The sequence below is a fragment of the Ixodes scapularis genome, unplaced genomic scaffold (assembly GCF_016920785.2).
Source record: "Ixodes scapularis isolate PalLabHiFi unplaced genomic scaffold, ASM1692078v2 PGA_scaffold6__148_contigs__length_123643588, whole genome shotgun sequence".
In the NCBI taxonomy this organism is placed as follows: domain Eukaryota; kingdom Metazoa; phylum Arthropoda; class Arachnida; order Ixodida; family Ixodidae; genus Ixodes; species Ixodes scapularis.
In genome coordinates, this window is record NW_024609881.1 from 121,575,130 (window position 1) to 121,593,991 (window position 18,862).

Genomic DNA, 18,862 nt, shown 5'->3' on the forward strand with positions numbered 1-18,862 from the left:
TTTTATTGGTTCGTAACTTCAATTTTTTTGTGTTTTATTTTGTCCGAGTTCAAAAAGTTTGTTTTGATTTTAAATAGATAAATAAATTAATAGCGCACTGATCTCTATGTGGGCTAGAGTTACCTGGCCAGTGTTTTTAAAGAAGGACTGGCGATCACCAGATTTAAAACTTATACAAATATTATACTATTGTAAGCATAGTTTATTTTTGTTTAAAAATTGATGAAAAATAAAGAAGGAAATTACAAATTACCCTAGCGGTCAATCCATGCAAACAACACCTGCATAAACTGCATGTTTTCCCCGCATCACAGGCGAATCGCTGCTGCGATCGCGGGATCGCCACAGCTGATGCTGTGCGGGGGGGTTGTCCCTACAGTGGGCCCCAGGGAACCGGCACAGCCGCCGTCTTCAAAACTCGTCAAAAAAATACAAAACGGGTCGAAACGTTAGACGACGTGATGCGCTACACGAACGCGACGACATCTGATCGAAACCGCCTCTGATAACCCTCCCCGAATTCGATTGGAGAACACCTTGAACACCAAGGACCCTCGCTCGGGCCGCCGCCGAGATGGCTGCGACGATCGCAAGAATCCCGTCGGAACCTCGTTACATAGACACCTTTTTCCACAAGTACGCGCTTTCCGTGGCCGCCGCGGCCGTCGCAGAAACAGGTAAGTCCGTGTCTTCCTTATTACCTTAAAAAAAAAAAAAAAAAAAAGTTGAAGATTGCGGCGTGTGATCTTGAGACATTGTGCAAGTGCGTTTATCTGTGGCGCGCAAGGTCAAAAACACATTTTTCCGAAGAGGGCATCGTAGAGACGATAAAACGTAATAAATAAACAAATATATGGTCGATGGGGGGAAAAAAAAATCTCTGGAGTGCGAGATCAAAGGGCGCGAGCACCTGCGATGTTTTTGTTACAGCTATAAGGTGCACCGGTTGTAAAAGCACACGCGCGGTTTCAAAGGGGAAAGCAAAAATCCCACTCGGAGATCAGATATGAGTGTTTGCTGAAAGACGTGTTTTTCCGGGGTCAAAAAACATATGCGCCCAAATTTGAAAGTTTTAGTTTGGGCTTGATTATAAAATAACAATAAAAACTATCGGCACTAGCTCGATGCAGGTTCTATCTGTATGCGTGACGAGACGTATTGTTTACAAATAGGGAAGAGTACACAAACAAAACACAAGGTTCGAAGCCGTGCATCATTCTCTTGTCTATCTTTTATATCTACTGCACAGCTCCAGACGAGACTCTTCATCATAAATTATGTCTCATCCACCGCAAAAAAGCTGTTAAGGGAATAGTTAATCTTAAGTTTGGATCCATTTACGAATATCTTTAGATGTTTACTTCTCCAGGAGGTCCCCCTTTATGCGGGGAATTAAGATAACTGTATACATTAAAAAAAGTTCTTGTTCCATCAAAATGCACATTGCACGACGCTATGAGAGCACAAACACGACTTAGGCGCTGTTTCGCACTTCGCTTCAGAAAGGGTACTGGTGGGCATCAAAATATGTACCACTTTGGTTAGCATCCTAACTGAACACTTTCTACCACAGTAGTTTTGATGACAGTCCTTCAATATACCGAGAGAAAGACAGAAAACTGGGAATGACTTGTTTGCACTAACAGTCTCGTGGAGTGTACATGTTTCATACACACAAAATGAAAGACGTTTACTATTCGGTCTAATGCGAAATTAGAGCGCAGCTCTTGAGGAGGAGGACGGGAGGGTATGCCTCCCCTCCCCCTCCGTACCCTCCTCGCCTCCCATGTAGCAGAAAATGTTTGCTAAATTTCTCGCTAGCTTCCCTGCTAAATTTGGCGAAAATTTTCCCTCTAATTTTAGAGCAGGGAAATTGACGGCATGTGACCTCAACACCAATTCAATTTCCCCGCTAAATTTAGCGGGGAAACCGTGGTGTCCGATAATGCAACGCGCGCGGTTACGCTGATGTTGACGCCGCTAAACCCGGAAACGGGCGCCTAAGAGCTGCACTCTAAAAGCAGAGTTTGTTTCTCCAACTGCCAAATCAATTACGAGAATTAGTTGTGCAGCGTATGAACTGTGAACCTTGTTTTTTTGCCTCGACATAGCAATGAACATAAATTTCTGAGCCTCGTCAGATTTGAAAAAAAGGAGAGTTAATTAAAGAGGCTGCTTGAAATTCGTCTTCAACATACCCTCGAAAAGGGACGAGCGTGCTCATGCGTCTTCCTCGGATCTCTGACAGTGACGTATCCTCTCGACATTGTCAAGACACGACTCCAGGTCCAAGGAGAAATGGCAGCCAAGGGCCATCCGGTCGATCGCCGAGGGTTCTTCAAGACCGCGTCGGGCATAGGTAAGGCGTTTGGCGTAAGCAAACTCGAATCGCCTTTTTACGGCCCCAGTCCCCGAAGCACAAGTCGTTCTTCATTGTCGGTAGCTCAGGCTTTCGAGCGCACGTTTGGGGCTGCGACACGAAAATGGGTGGCGCTTAGAAATTGGTGTAGGCCATGTGTCGAGGTCACGACGGGGCTCTTTAGTTTTAGGTAATTCAAACACGTCTCTTTAGGATCCATAACCATAAAGTTCCAATTTCACAATTCGTAATGCAGCTGTTTTTAACGAGGAATGTGTTCTATGTCTCGTTTGAACGAGAAAATCGTCCTGAACGAATATCAGGAAAAAGCGTCGTGAACAAGGTACACGACGTTAAGGTTATATATAAAGTTTACAAATAAAGTTTCAGCCCCAGCGGGGCTCGAACCACAGCCGGTGCGGTGGCAGTCGGATACCATAGCCACTGAGCTGCGTTACACAGCTGCTCTGGAAGGATCGGGCTCCAGCAGAACGTGCCGGCAGGGGCGGTGCGACATCATTCCGCACGATCGCTCGCCTCATTGTCGTTGTGCATCGTGCAAGAACCATATAAGGTAGCGCTTGTGCAGCGTGCTCGTTTGCTCGGTCTCGCCTTGGCTGACACCTGTGTGCACGCCAAAAAGACTAGCGCAAACCACGTGGAAGGGGGGGGGGTGTCTTGTACTCATGTCCAGTGCGCCTGTGTGGAACGTGCCCCTCCAGGGACACCTTCTGTGCTCACTAGTCTTTGTCAACATGATCGAGCAAACAAGAATTTTTTTTATTGTCAAAGCGGATAAAAATTGTGCAGCCTAAATTACATTTGGCGGACGAATATTGGTGCTGTTAATAACTTTTGCACAAAATATAAATCCCAGTGTAGTTTTCGCAAAATAAAAGTCCTTACTCCCAAATTTATTTGCGAGCGATAAGATCTCTTCACCTCTCCCCCACCAGACGAAAACAACTCTGACAAATTTATCTTAAAATGAGCCGTAGAAGATGTAGATTATTCTCCATTTGAAGAACGCAGAGACTAATAAATCAAGAACTCTACCATACCGCCTCCAGCCTTGACCTGAATTCCAACCTACTACCAAGAACACGCGCTTACAAGTGCTAAAGGAATGAAGTGTCACGGTGCATTGTCCACGCTTCATTGGTTGGATGCCCGCTGTAAATGAAAATGCGCAAAAATAGGCGAGTGCAGACACCTATGCAAAGAAGAAGTTACTCGCAGCGTGTTCTTGGCGCTCGATTGATTTGGCCGGCGCATAACCTTCATCAGAAATAGAGGGACAAGGGCACGAGTCGTTGACGTGTGAAATGAAAGCACGAAATACGATTAATTAGCAGTTGAACGGAGCAAAGTGCTGTTTTGTACAACGGTACATAATCACTGCGAGGCACTGTGAAAAAAAGAAAAAGGAGATTACGGTTGATGGTTTTAACTGCAGAGGATGTTAATAGTGTGTTTTTGGCCTCCAAAACGCGGAGCTGCACAGCGTTGTTGGAGGTCAAATACGTTTGAACAAAAAGATAATTATCACCGTGCCATATGTGTACCGTTTCACAGCTCCGTTTTGATACCTTGTTGCTAGGTGTGTCGGGAAAGGAAACAGCTTGCAATGTTTAAAACGTTGCGCAAAGCGAGCTTAGCAAAGCTTCCGGGTCTGTTTTGCAAACGTGGCCGACTTTTTCTCTTCCTGCTTATACTTATAGTATACCAATTTTTAGAAGAAAAACTTAAGTGAATTTTAGACATTCTAATATTACAATTAAAAGGAGACATCAGTCTTTGGAACAAAAAAGCTCCTAAAAGACTGTTTGCTAAGAAATGGCCATTTTAAAATCTACAGCTATTTTTATTTTGATATGCCAAGTTTCTTATTTTGAAAATTAAAATTAGAGCCATAATATCACTTTATAATACCTATGCGGGCTGAAATTGCACTGAAGTTGACACTGAAACAACACTTTCTCAAAACAGAAATGTTGGACTCTGCAAATTTTCAGGAGGGATATTTCAGCATCTAAAGCAGATAGAAATATCACATTTTCATCAACATGTAACTGAATGTGTGAAGCATACAATGTTGGAAGCAAATTTTTCAATATAGGTCTAAGAAAAATTTCAACTAAAGTATTGGTTTATTGCTTAGTAGCTACAGATTGAACACTGGACTTCAATGTGTTGTAAAGTCACTAACAATGATGGAATCTAAAAAGTGCTCCCAATATTTTATTATAATATAAATAATGGAAAGAACACAAAACACAAGGACAGACAAGACTATTCTTGTCCATCATTCCAAGTAATTCTGCATTTTTCATAAATTGCAGTATCAAGCCATACGTTAAAACATGATTTCTTAAAAATGAATTTTCACTATTGTTTTTGGAATAAAAAGGTGAGTTAATTATAATTCTCCTGAGAGAATAAAAAATACCAGACATTTGAGATTAGCGCAAAAATCGGAACACGCTTATGCTATTTCGTTGGGTTTGTAAAAAAATGTGGAAGAAAGCTTCAAGACCAGTTTTCGACCTTAACAATTGTAACAATTGTACTTGTAAACCTTTGCCATACGATAATTGTGTCAAGATTTAATGTGGACGAACATTTATCGTGGGATCGTCATGTGGAATTTGTGATTAAAAGACAATGTGCCGTTTCAGCATATTTGTACAGGACAAGAAGCTTGTGCCGCATAAAGTTAAGACTACTGCTGTATAGGTCGTTATCTGAATCTATTCTACGACATGGAATCACTTTATAAGGGCACTGTTCTCCATACAAGACGAATGCAATAGACAGAATTTCAAAACATATGGTGAAAAACATTACATACGGAACATTAGAGATGGAAGATAAAGCAAAGAAGCTCCAAATTTTATTTTTCAAAAATTTTCGTAGATATGTTACATTTATAAATTATTTTTATGATTTTACGTTCAAGGTTCCAGTTGACAAGCCTAAGGAACTAAGGCGTAAAGAAAGGTTTAAAATCCCCAGAATCTACACACGGTATGGAAAAAGATGTAGAACTCACTATATTCCCACCTTATTTAATGCTTACTGGGCTCACTTTAATGAAAATAAATTCAATAGAGGTACTAAAAAAATAATTAATAAATTGGTGCCTCTCATTAACTCCATAAACACTGTTTTTCGATAATGATTTTTATTAGTTGCATTCATTTTTGTTTTGTCGAATTTGGGTTTTGTTTTGTATTAATGTTGGTGTCAATGGCCACATTGTACTTGTTGGATTTTTTTATCTTGCTGCATTGATATGTATTTCGCTGGATTGACTAGTCCTATGCACAAGCAGGATTCTGCTTTTGTAGGCCAGCAGTATTTCTATGTATTTGTAAAGTGAATAAAAACATTCTTATTATTATTTATAAACCATGTAGCAGAGATATCAAATCTTCTATATGGTGTAAGCTCTCCAACATAAAGATGGCTTTTTAATGAAAATATTTTTATTCTATCGTTATCTTTACTGTATGAGTACTGTCCCAAACTCCTAGCTGTGCCAATACTTCAGGCATACTTGGACTTTACTTAATCATATCCGTATCTTTGCTACCGGTTTTTGCTACGGTTCTACTGCAATACCGACTAAGTTGTGATCCAAACAGATGATCCCTTTCCCACAGGCAAATTCCACGAACTGATTGTATCAGTGGAATCGTGTGCATAGTGGGAGGAAAGGAGAACACAATGTCAAATGCAGCCACTTGCTCTGAAGGTGATAGTCACTAGACTCACTCATTCACCTACTCACTCCCTCACAAGTCATTTTTACGTGCTGTGCTTTGTATGCTACATGTCTTCTCAGAACTCTGAAAAACACTGGTGAGAAGACACGCCATTTTTTTTTCGAAGTTTTAAAAATTTACTTATCATTCCCCTTACACCTGGGCGCAGCAGATTTCAACGAATCTCGAACGAGGTACAGACGCACGTGCAGTGTTAAGCCACACCGCACGGGTTGTAAAACCTGGCGCTCTTGAAATTACGTTTCAGTGAAAGAAGAAGGGCTGGTGAAACTCTGGAAGGGCCTGCCGCCGGCCATTTATCGACATCTGAGTGAGTATCCGTCTGTAAACAAGAAGAGGTAGGACAGAGGTCGTTGTTGAGGTTCTAAAAATTGGCCCTTGTTCCGCACTGTCTCGGCAAAGGCAGCGGTAGCGAAGAATGTATTGCGTGTCGCTTTGCGGCGGTCTTTGCGTTACTTTTAAAACGTAATTCGTCACAGTTGCAGTTACTTTTACTTTTAGAAAAAAAAGTAGCGAAGTTACCGTTACAGTTACAATGAAAATGTAACTAGTTACAGTTACTTCAAAATGGTATTGGCATTACTTTTTAATTACTTGTTTCATAACACATTACCCTAGTTAAGATAACTAGGCTTTACACATCACCTCCACACAGGCTATAGCCAGATCGCAATTCGTAAGCAACTACGTACAGTGTAGACCACATATAACGTATGTCGCGGGAGTCACGAAAATCTGCACTATAAGTGGTACCGCGCTAGAACCAAAACATAAATTTTTCAGGCCAAAATACATGCCATGAGACAACTTACCTTTGTAAAAGAATTTATTTTATGTTAGGTGAAAAATAAAGCTTAGTTTGAGGAAAGTCTTTATTTCACCAGACTAGTACACTTCTCTCTCAAGTGTGTCACACATATGAAAGAAATTAGTGACTTTTGCCTGGCGCAGCCTTTTAACGGCGTCGCAGGTTGCGGACGGACGTTGCGAGCATTCAGGATTGCTAACCCTAATAATTTTTCTCCGCTGATGAAAGTGCGTGAAAATTCGCATCCTTTATTCGGTATGCGCCATTAATACCTTCAACTTGAGCACAGGCATGAAATGCTCCAAATAAGAAATCCGGGCGATGTTTGAAAACACAAATGCTTAGAAAGCACCACTGTAGTCAAAGTAAAGAAACACGACGGCACGGCCGTTTCTGCCGTCTTGAGAGTGCCGCCACGACATCGCCGCACGAGTATGTGGATCTTCCCTTCTGGTACGTGCTGGGTTATCATAGCGACACACAACGAAAATTCACAGTGAAGGATAGTGCTTTTACGTGGAACGATTAGCTTCCACCACGCCGTCTACGTCGACGATCACAACCGACGCCATGTTTGCGGATAGAAGCAGCCGGCCCGCGACCGGCGTGCAACGCGCGCGAACACTTCTCCTCGACTTGCGATTGGTCTGTCGTTGCGGTTGTTTCCAACGTTTCCAACGTAGCGGAGGGACGCACGCACGTGAATGACACGTGCGTGCGTCCCTCCGTCGCTATGGCAACTGAAGCCTCTCTCTTCGCTTCTCCCCGCTTCTTCGAGCAACCTCCTTGCCCCGCGAGTGCCGCTTGCGGCTCGCGCCATTATCTAGTGTCGCACAGGGAAGCGTGCTCGCTGCGCCAGTCGGTCGGCGCGGTCGGCGGGCTGTTCCAGAAACCGCACTATAACCGGTATTTCCCTTCGCGCGCCTGCATTTTAAGCGGTATGTAATTACATGGAGTTCTATGGAAGGCGAACCGGTGGTTTAAAAGAGCCGCATTATACCCGGTCCTGCACTATAAGCGGTTATGTTGTAAGTGGTCTATACTATTCTCAAGTTGTCGCAGGGTGAACATAGCGCTCGAAATGTCGGAACACATCATCTGGAAAGGGCAAGGAATGGCTAGACTGTAGTTGTTCTATGATACCTTAATTCTTAAGAAACTGTGAAGAGTAGCGACAAAAGTAACATTGTTACTTTCATCGTTACTTTAGAAAAAGTAATAGTACTGCAGTTTCAAGTTACATTTAAAAAAATTAACACTTACAGTTAGAAGTTACCGGAGAAGTAACCAAGTTACAGTAACGCATTGTTGTCAGAATTCTGTTTACCAAATACTGCTTCGTGATGATGTCGCACAAACTCGATACGCGTGCCTCGGTAGCATGAACATGGAGTCGCTGAAGGAAAGCCCCGTCGAAGCTAACACTCGAGCAGGAGGGGAACGCAAAGTTTGCGTCTCTTGCAGTGACACACTTTAGCCTCGACCCTGCTGTTTCGCGTCTCCCCGTTTCCTCAGAAGCACGTGCTTGCCCTTTTCCCCCTCACCTCCTGCGCACCCTCCCAACATATGTGCGAGCACGCTTCCTCGACACCTAGATAATAAGGCTCCAGTGTCGGATCTTCTGCATCACCTGCCAGAGGCTAGCACAAGGCACAGATTTGACGCGAGTGCTGCTTTGGCAATTTGACTTGGCACAAGCTCCATTTTAACGCACTTGCGTCCAATCTGTTTTTGTGCGACACTTTTCCGTTACAGGAAAGTGCTGGGAGCCAGCCACACAACGCATTCTGTGGTAATAAGATCAAAGAAAGGCACACATCACGGGACAGTGTGGGCTAACTACGGCTGGTTTTTTGAGCTGCAGTATTTCAAGGTTGCATCTAAAAGCTTTGCCTACGAAGCTATGCTGTCGGGCTGAATTGAATGTGGCGTCTGCTTTTGAATGTTTGTCCTCGATGAGAGGAAGGTGTTGAGTTGCTTTGTTTCTTGTTCTCTGCTCAGTCTACAGTGGTTGCCGGATGAATTTCTACGAAGGGATGAGAGACCGCTTCCTCAAACCAAAGGACGGCACTCGAGCTCCTCTCTGGTAAGGGTGCCGCTTAGTTTGTTGTCGGAGTTCTGTTTACTTGGGAGCTGATACAAACAGCATGTTTTTTCTTAACCACGTGGTAGAACATTGTCGATATCTTTTCATAAGATTGCGATAAAAGAGGCATATGATCCGAGAAAACGAAGCTAACGATAACGCTTTTACGTGTCTACATATGAGACAGGGAGAAGCTCCTGCACAGCCGCTGCTTCTAGCACAGCGGTGCAAAGTGGGGAAGCTCACGCATGTGCATGGTGTGCAATTACAAATTTTGAACTCGTGTGAAATGGAGCTACTAGTGTACATAATGGAATAAAACAGCGCGAAAGATACAAAAGGGAAGAGGCAAACCGGTTTGTCTCTTCCCTTTTGTATCTTTTGTGCTGTTTTATTCCATTATGTACAACGATTACCAACTAACCCAGCTACCAACCTTACTGCAGCTGCTAGTGCACCGGAGAAAGGGAGGGTAAGGTGAATGAGTTGTTGCGGAAGCCTTAATCCCTTTAAAGCCCGGTTGAAGGCCATGCCCACTCGGTAGGAACGATGCAAGTGCTGTGCAGAGAGACAAAAGGGTGGAAAAGAGGGAGCAGCAGATCAAAACGAAGAGGGTGGCGCGACAGAAATCACCGACTGAATCGGATGGCAACTTGGATACAACAGCCTGGAAAGACAAATGCAACAACTGGGAAAATAATCATACATATATTCCTATGGGTGTTGAACAGGAATAATTTTTGTGAAGGTAACACAAACACATAAACCAAGAATGTACCAACTTGGTTCTACGTTTCGATTCCCACCCAAATCAATCAATAAACACTCTCACAATGCGAAGCATCTATGAGACGCGGAATTGCCATTTGCCGTGTTAAGCCTCGTGCTGCTTAAACAGTGAGGAACGTAGCTAGAAACCATCGATGCAGGTCAGGATCCCAGTCTGTCTTCGTAGTGGACGTCCTGTCGGGTCGTGTGCCTTGGCGGTGAAGAGTGATTGGCGCGTCCTGCCGTTTGTTCTGACCCAGGAAGTGTGTCCTGGTGGGAGTCCTGGCTGGAGGACTGGGCCAGTTCCTGGCCAGTCCGACAGACCTGGTCAAGGTGCAGATGCAGACGGAAGGACGCCGGGCACTCATGGGACTGCCGCCCAGGTGGGTCACAGAGGGCGGGGCGGCACTTGTCGCACCTGGAGCGTGACAGATGCAGTCGTATGCGGAGCCAATTTCCAAGACGGCTGTGCCTACCGGACGGACACAAAAGATCTGTTTCAGCGAGGCTATGGTGCGTGGAAGGCGTCTCCAAATTGGAGACGCCTTCCATGCATATTCAGTCTCCTTTTCTGCATCCAAATTGGTCCCCAACTGGCAACAAATGACCTCGCAAAAGCCGGAGTGTCATGCTGTCGGATGTCGCGATCCTGGAGATTGGTCGTGGAAGTTCCGGCTAGAAGCACGGGCAGTGGTGTGATCTGTCCGAGTCATTTTGGAGCATCAAAAGAAACTTTTGGAGCATTTGTTTGCAATTCAGTATTATTCGTATCACTTCAAATATTATATGTAAATATTAATGTGTTGGCTCGTCCATCGGAAGACATGATCTATTTTGCCTTCCCTCTTCTGGGCAACTTTTTGTTAGCATCAATTGCAAGGCAGGTTCGATTCCCTCAAACACGGAACTAGCTGTTGCGCGTACACGTGCCAAGCGTGACGACAATATGCTGAATGATGAAGGAGAGTATGAACTGCTGCGACTTGTTATTTTAGGTACAGAGCCAAAGGTAAACCAAACAGTATATTCCATGAAAATCATGTTAGAACAGAATGATAATCAGTACCCAGGTTGATGTTTCATTAAAGTCCTAAAGGTTGTAATAAAACTTCAATTATTATTTGAGATAAAAGCCAAGCTTTTGTCACTTGATTATTAACGTTAATTTCAATTTATATGCATTACTTCATGATAACGAAAATCAGAATGTGAACAATGAACAAGCCTTAGAAACAATTCAGTTGAACTCGTTAAGGTTATTGTCAAGTTTCCATCCACTCCTTGAGCTAATTAAGTTTTACTTTACTCCATTCACGGTGCCATTGCACAGATGGAGTGTATGTGAAGGTAATAACCAAACCAGCGAGTGGATATAAAAAATAAGCTTATAGAGAAGTTCATGTAAATATTCCCGTAATACGCAGGTATCCTTGCTAAATCTCTAATCTGAACAAAAAGCCATCAAAATATTGTAGTCTATCGTATGTGCTAGCCAAATTTTATTCAGAATTTTTTACAGCGTGGCTTTCTCCTAAGGCCGCGCTGTGGCGAAGCAGCGTACGAAAAATGGCGATGGTTCCTCCGCGGTTTTCGCTTCACTGCAGTGCACCAGTGCACAATGGGAAGCGCACTCAAAGAACTTAACCTAACGCACCAGGGACCCTAAACTCGTGAAACACGAAGTTGGGGCCGAAGTTGAGGGAGCGCACCGATTGGGTCAATCGTGATGATGACTTGGCACTTTCGTCGCCAACATCCAATCGGCGCGCTCCGCGAACTTTCGGCCCGAACTTTGTATTTCATGAGTTTAGGGCCCCAGGACTGACTACAAACGAGAAAGCACTGTACGACTTCAGAGTATTGTCAGTGTTAAGGCGAATGTCCCCCCGAAAAATTAATACGAGCCTACCATAATGATTTGGCTGTGTAGCAGATTCTCTGCTAATATATTTTCAGTATTAATAAAGAGAAATTACAGTGGTGGAACTGACAAATAGCGATTTGGAGCAGCTCTTGTAGCAGGGAACAACGGGTTTTGCAGCAGAGATTCCCACTTTTGTAGCAAACAATTTCGAGCTTTCGTGTCAAAACATTTTATACAATCTCTTTAAAAGTTAGCCTGTGGAAAAAAACTTCAGTTGTTGGAGTGTTGGGAGACTGTTTAAGGTATCATACCTACAGGGGTCTGGCCACTACAGATATCCATTTATTTATTGAACAATCATACACCGGTAACTTTCCAGATGTTTCAGTTAACCTACTAGGAGTGCAAATGGCGTCTTCGGTTTGTGTTTGGCATAAAAAAAATGTTTTGGGCTAATTTGTAGAGTTTGTATCACGGTGACGCAACTGTTGCAAGTTCGACATCAAACGGACAATTTTGTGAAGAATCCGTCTAACGCTGCCTTCGCTTGTATTCAACCTGCTACTGTTTTTAGAGTAGCTATGTGCTCCGCTTAGCTGCTCTAACTGATCACAACGAGTAGCGCTACCTATTCATGCATTATGTTTGCATAAAAACCGATAACTTCTCGTTAGGCATGTGCAAGTAATGGATTTTGGGTTCGAAGCATATTCAAAGTAAATAGTGGTTTCGGCCAAATATTTTTGATTCAAATATTGAATAGTTGCTGCGCCTTTCTCTATGCCTTTCACTACTGTTACACCATGCTTAAAGGAAAATTCCGTTGAACTTGCAGCTTTGTTAAATTTAATCTAGCTATATTTATGAAATGTGGCCTCAGACAGTCCAACGCCTATACTATGATAGCAAGTAAATGACAGATTTGACATAAAATTACGGTAAACCATAAGGGAGCCCCACCACACCTATTTGAGAGGATATCTTGCTACATGAAAATATTTTTTTCAATTCTTAATTAAAACAAAATGAGCGCAAGTAATGAACTCGGGTTGTTAAAACAACGCTGCCTAACATACACCCTTACGTAAAAGATTTTACTGCAATATAAATATCAACAATCACGCCTTTTTTTTCTTTAATTATGTTATGCGCGCGTGCGTTATATTACTTTGAAGGTGCTTTTTTTGCCTGCGTGCGCGGCTGCGCTGCGGCGAAGCTAGTCGCGAGGTCGCGGTGTCAGCTCCGCGGGTATTGCTTTTTCGCAGTGCACCTGTGCTTGAGGAGAAGCGCACCCAAGGGGGCTAACCTGCCGCGATCAACACTTCGAAAAGTATGAATATTGCGGTTAATTTTGAAGCGAACATCAAACAGCGTATAATTTGAAACTAGTACTTGATAATTCAAATATTCGCGCAGCCCTACTCTTTGCTCATAGTAGTGAGGCATCCAAAGAAAGAACAACTGTACTTTCTTCATTTTCAGTGGCATCGCCAAGAATGCCATGTGCCAGACACTTTCAGTTTCCTTTTTGAGAACAGCTCCCTTTTGGTGCAGACATGGCGAAAATTGAGCACAAATACAGCCTTTGGAGCGGCACGTAGCAGGGTTTTCGTTCTGGCACAGTTTGGCACAAATGGCGCAGCAGTTCCAACACTAAAATTATGTTTTGGTGCAACGTTGGTGCGAATTCATCACATTTTGTCTAAATTTAGCAGTATGTAGTGGGGTGAGCACTTTGGCGCAGCAGTCGGATCACTAACGAGTAAACGTGAGTCAAAGTCACCCGTCACGGCATCCCTCTGGCTGCCAAAGCTTTCGTGAATTGTGAAACTATGAAGACGAGACCATGATGGTCACAAAAATTGACGCCAAGGGTACGCCATAAAGAATTTCTGGATTCACTCACCTTTGCAACGATCATTGGGAAAGAAAGTAAAGGTTCGTCTGGAGTAGAGACCCTTAAGGTCACACGAATCATTGGAAGAGTGCTTGTAACATTTAAAAGTAAAGCTTGACATGAATATGAGTTCAACTTACTCACTCTTAGGCACCCATAATGATGAGGCATAACCAACTATATCAGGGACTTAAGTGGTCACATGGAGCGTGGTAGTCGCTAGCCAGACATCAACTTTGCTCGTCACACAGTCACTTTGAGTCAGCGGTGAACCAACTATCCATTAAGCGGGTGCCAAACTAGCCCACTGAATACGGTTGAAGACGCGTAAAAGCATACCAAGTTTAATTATACAACCCATCAGCCTATCGGTGAAATAAAGACATTAATTGCAAACCCCCCTGTTCACGTTAAAGAAATGGAATTTAGGCCCTCATCAGACTCTTTTTTCACGAATGCATCTGGTTAGTTGCATGCCTTCTTACCAGTGCAGCACCACTGCGACTGGTTGACTGGTGGCGCCCTCTCTAACTGCTCGTTGGCTGGTTTTGTAGGGTAACAAACACGTGGCAGGCCCTGCGGAGGATCGCGTCCGAAGGTGGCATCCGCGGGCTCTGGAAAGGCACGACTCCCAATGTCTACCGAGCCGCCCTTGTCAACCTAGGAGGTGTGTCCTTCTCGCCCCAACCTCGAGCAGTGTCGTTGACCCATTTTGTGTTTTGTGCAGCAAGATTGTTGTAATACTACGGCACATATGTTGCTGCATTGCTGCGCGGCATGCTCCCAGTCCCAGTGAAAAACTGAACATTAGATTTGACCATCGGAGGTAATTTCGAAGAGAAACCGAAATCTCGGTACCTTTACCCCCATAAGCTTCTATCAAATTGTGCGCATTTTTTTCGGTATGCAACGATTTTGCATGTTGCACTGCTGTCGTTGCTGCGAGCAACATTGATGTGCCCTCTTGTTGTAATAACATTGCAGCCTTTCAACTACTGCAGCAAGCCTCGTTGTTGTACTGTACTAACGCAGTATTTTTCACTCTTATGCTAAAACAGTAGTGTTGCTTGCAATACAGCGATGCTATTTTTGCATTTTGATGAACAGCGTTAGGTCTGACTAGAAGTGTCCACACTTCTATCTCCGACTGTTCATTACTGAAGTGAGACGTCTCGAAATTTGTCTGTGGCTGTGCACAAGCACAAGTGATCTTAGTGGCAGGATTAAACTTCCAATGAAAATTGTATAGATTGTCTCAACAGTTGTCCAACGTAAGGCCTCTTTTGCACGAAGAATCCGCACGTAACAACAGCGCATTCCTTTTGACTTGAATCCCTCGCCAACTTCTCGAGTCTTCTGCCCATGGGTGGCCGCCCTGACTAAATGGTAACTGTTAGTAGAAACTCTGGCTGGGTGGCACAAACTGCTGCCCAATTTAAGTAGTTTAGTTGTACTCATCCATCCATTCATTTGTCCTTTCTTCTGTTACAAGTTTTCCCCGCATTGATCTCTGTTTCGTCTCGGCCGTTGTCTCTCCAACCCAGACCTGACGACATACGACACGGGAAAACGACTGCTGCTGCAGCACACGAACCTCAATGACAACTACTTCACTCATTCACTCGCCAGGTCGGTCAATCCCAGCGCCTAACAAACTTCCAAGTCCCTGCACTATTGGAGCTGTCCAAGTATAGATTATTTCACAATTTTTTTTTTTATTGATATCGCAATTGACTTGTTGCAACGGTATCGCTGTATCATTATATCCGAGTATAGGTTATTTCACAATTTCACAATTGATTTATTTCACACCTGAGTGACTCTTTGCAATCTATCGGAGCTGTCCCAGTATAAATTATTTTGCAGTTGAGTGATTTCACAATTGGGGAGCGAAAGTTCGTCTGCTCCTTTTGCAGGGGTTGCCGTGACGTCAGAACGCCGACCTCTGATTGGTTCTGAATGAAGGATAGTGGGTAGACCTCAGGGCAGCTTGCTTTGAGGTCTATCCACTGTCCTTCATTCAGAGCCAATCAAAGCAAGGCGTCTTTCTAACGCCACCGTAACTCCCGCGCAAGAAGCGGACGACTTGCTCTTCGCATTGCATCACTATCACTGTAAGGAGTTGTCCGAGTATAGATTATTTCCCGAGTCATGATACTGTCACTCAAACTGGTCTAAATAAGATTTCACAATCGATTGGTCGGTTTATCTGTCCTGCCGAACAGTGGGATGTCTGGGCTCGTTGCTGCCACGCTCGGAACACCGGCAGACGTCATTCGAACGAGGGTCATGAACCAGCCGACAGACGACAAGGGACGGTGAGAACAACGTTCCATTCCCACAGGGGTCGCACTTTGGGCCGATCGGGGACGGGCGCTGATTTGTTTTCTAGAGAAAGATCCAATGCCTGTTCCCGGCTGGCCCTCTTCGCGTGCCCTGCCAGAAAGTACCGTCTTTGCTTAAACTTCGCTTCACTCTTATCAATATGTCTGCCATGTCAGTCTTTACGAGAGTGGAGCCTATTTATCTGTAACAAAAAGCAAGTATGTAGCGAAGACACGGATATGGTGAAGCAAGATCAAAGTATGCTCATAGTGCTGGCACAGGCATTTCAAGCACCAATACAGCGAAGATGCAGATACAATAATGGTTCCAGTTGAGAACGCAAAATTATTTACTCTACACGTTTCCGACCAGCCACGCTTCCAAAGCTAGTCTTGCCATCGTGAGGGGGAAAAACAAAAAGTACAGTCTGGCAACTACGGACGTGCCTTAGCACGGCCTAACTTTCGGGTGATTTCCACACACCGGCAGCAAGATATCCGTGTCCTAAGCCTGTACCCGCAAACGTGCAGAGGCCATTGGGATATGTCTACGGTCTATCTATCGGGATATGGCTACGAAGTTCTCTTCTGCGGAATACCGGACGATGTGCATGTGTCCAGAGCCCAGCGACTCTGCGTTTGTTGCCTGCGTCATAACTGATGGAAAGGTAGTACATAGGGAGGTTGTACTGTACAGCTGTTACGGAATTACTCGACACGGTACTGCCACGATTCTGTCTGTCACAGGGGGCTCCACTACAAGTCGCCGCTGGACTGTCTGCTGAGGACCGTGCGGGGCGAGGGTTTCAGGGCACTCTACAAGGGCTTCGTCCCCATATGGGCACGAATGGTGAGAGCCCATTCGCTCATTGTCGCACAATTTGGAACATGGTGGAGCTCATGCCAGCATGAGCTCCACCATGTTCCAAATCGTGTTCCAACCATGTTCAAACTTTCTGGCACCTCTGTGGTGCCAGAAAGTTGCTTAGTGGAAGCAAGAGTGGGGCAGCAATGAACGGAAACGGCCGTCAGACTGTGCAATGTTCCGACAACCTTTTCGAAGACGCCGTGACGCACTACCGTAATACCCAGAGATAGCCCACCTAAAATCGAAAGCAAATCAGGTGACAATAAGGGGTTGGCTAACATCCGATGTACAATAAAAAAAAAGTGTTTTAAAACATTTGTTTTAAATTTTGTGACCTGCAAAACTTGTGATTGCAGGGAGGGGCAAGGAACCAGAGACTACTGTCCTTTACAGTCAGCAATGTTCACTTATCTCCTGCCTTGGTCCAGGTCACCATTGGCCAGGGTTCTGTACTTACTAAAAATAAACTCGTTTTAAGTTTTTGAAAAAAAGAAAAAAAAAAAAAAAAAGCAGATTATGCCAAAAGTAGGGGGCAGGTTACCTTTCAAGGGGTGGGGAATTTTTCCGGATATTAAGGTACATCAGGATGCCACACATTAAAGGGGCAGTAAGCCACTTTTTGCGATAGTCTATTTATGGTTATAACTCGATCTATGGGCTCTAAGCGTCCTTAAAAAAAACCAAACATTACATTCATGCATGGCCAATTTCTCTATTAAAATAGGCATCGAAGATAGAGTAGGTCTGTGGTAATCAATCTTCAATATTTTGGAGGTATTTTACAACCACCCCGACAGTATGGAGAAGGTTTCCATTGTTGCTTCCAGATGGATGGATGCGAATGGCTGTAGTCTTTATAACGGGCAGTAGCTCCTGCCACCTAGCCTAGAAACCAAAATACAAAAAAGTACTTCCCTCGCCTTTCTATGCCAGTTTGCTTCTCATTTTTGTAACTATCACCAGGCAATGTGGAATATTGCCCGAGTGACCTTCGAAAGATTGAACAAAAAACTAAAAATGGCGCCCCCGCCGGCAAGGGCGTCGCCAATTTTCCTCCGGTCGAACCTCGTCGGCGTTATCCCAACACCGGTCCCACTGGGAGACGGGGTTGAGACTTTGGGCTGTAGCCACGCGAGACATCGCCAGTGTTGCCCAACGTTTCTCGTTCCGCCCCTTGACTCGATCAAGTCCCATCTTTAATCGTCGTCATAGGGATAGCAACCGGCATTTCTCGTGTTGCGTAACTTTGCTTGCTACTGTTTAAGTGCAAAATCCCAGAGCTACGGTTGCAAGCGGGTGCATGAGTCGTTTTTCAAATGCTACTGCTACCACTTGTCACCTCACGAGTGCACATTTTGTGGTCTTTTTCAGGCACCATGGTCTTTCACGTTTTGGGTCACTTACGAAGAGTTCCGACGGTTTGCGGGCGTGGCTTCGTTTTAAACAAGACTAAACAACTAGTTTACAAAAAGTATAATTTTACAGTTCGCGTTACATCGAATCAAACGACACCCGACGTGCGGTTGCGCTCGTAATCAAAGAGCCGCCGGTGCCGTAACTTTTTGTTTCAACTCGATGATAAATAGTTTTCTTTCATTGCTTCTTCATCTCAATACTGCCGTCTAATTGTTTAAGCGCTCGATCCCTCTGACTGTGATAATCCACGTCGACGCCCTTCCTCTTTCGGCAAGGAGACCCATTCTGTTCCCGGGGAAAAAACGGCAATTAACGAGAAAAGAAACGCGTGTTTGCAGATTGTATTTATGTACGAGCCATATAGGCATTTGTTATTTTTTTAGAGTTTCTACTCGGCCTGGCGCAACGTTACGCATAATCGAGCACGTTTTGGTTGCATGATTTCTGCGACGGAGTTGGCAAGCGACGGCTGCGAACGACTCCGGTGCCGTCCATGGCACACAACCTGTTTTCCCCACGCATTTGAAATCGTGAAGGTACGATGAAATTAAATATACGTAAGTAAAATTTTAACGCCGGCGTGCCGTGTCGGTCACCGACCAGCCGCTTTTGGAGATGCAAACACTGAATAAAATTTCGTGTGATCATGTTCTCTGTTGGCTGTTTTTAGTAACATCACAAAAC

General features: G+C 44.2%; 1 protein-coding gene across 1 annotated transcript; it reads left to right on the forward strand.

Moving 5' to 3' along the window:
• Positions 1–279: 279 nt before the first annotated feature.
• Positions 280–18,827, forward strand: LOC8023151 (mitochondrial uncoupling protein 4). Its single transcript, XM_029988528.4, has 10 exons — positions 280–677; positions 2,249–2,359; positions 6,395–6,457; positions 8,957–9,041; positions 10,070–10,192; positions 14,125–14,237; positions 15,115–15,199; positions 15,796–15,888; positions 16,642–16,744; positions 18,134–18,827. The coding sequence occupies exons 1-10, from the start codon at positions 575–577 to the stop codon at positions 18,203–18,205; spliced, it is 951 nt and encodes a 316-aa protein (XP_029844388.2). The 5' UTR covers positions 280–574; the 3' UTR covers positions 18,206–18,827.
• Positions 18,828–18,862: the final 35 nt, after the last annotated feature.

What these genes read in the sequence shown, in the direction of transcription:
- LOC8023151 (XM_029988528.4), top strand. Translation starts at nt 575, where the DNA reads ATGGCTGCGACGATCGCAAGAATCCCGTCGGAACCTCGTTACATAGAC. An exon ending in TTCACTCATTCACTCGCCAG is followed by an intron (nt 15,200 to 15,795) that starts GTCGGTCAATCC and finishes CCTGCCGAACAG; the next exon opens with TGGGATGTCTGGGCTCGTTG. An exon ending in CCGACAGACGACAAGGGACG is followed by an intron (nt 15,889 to 16,641) that starts GTGAGAACAACG and finishes TGTCTGTCACAG; the next exon opens with GGGGCTCCACTACAAGTCGC.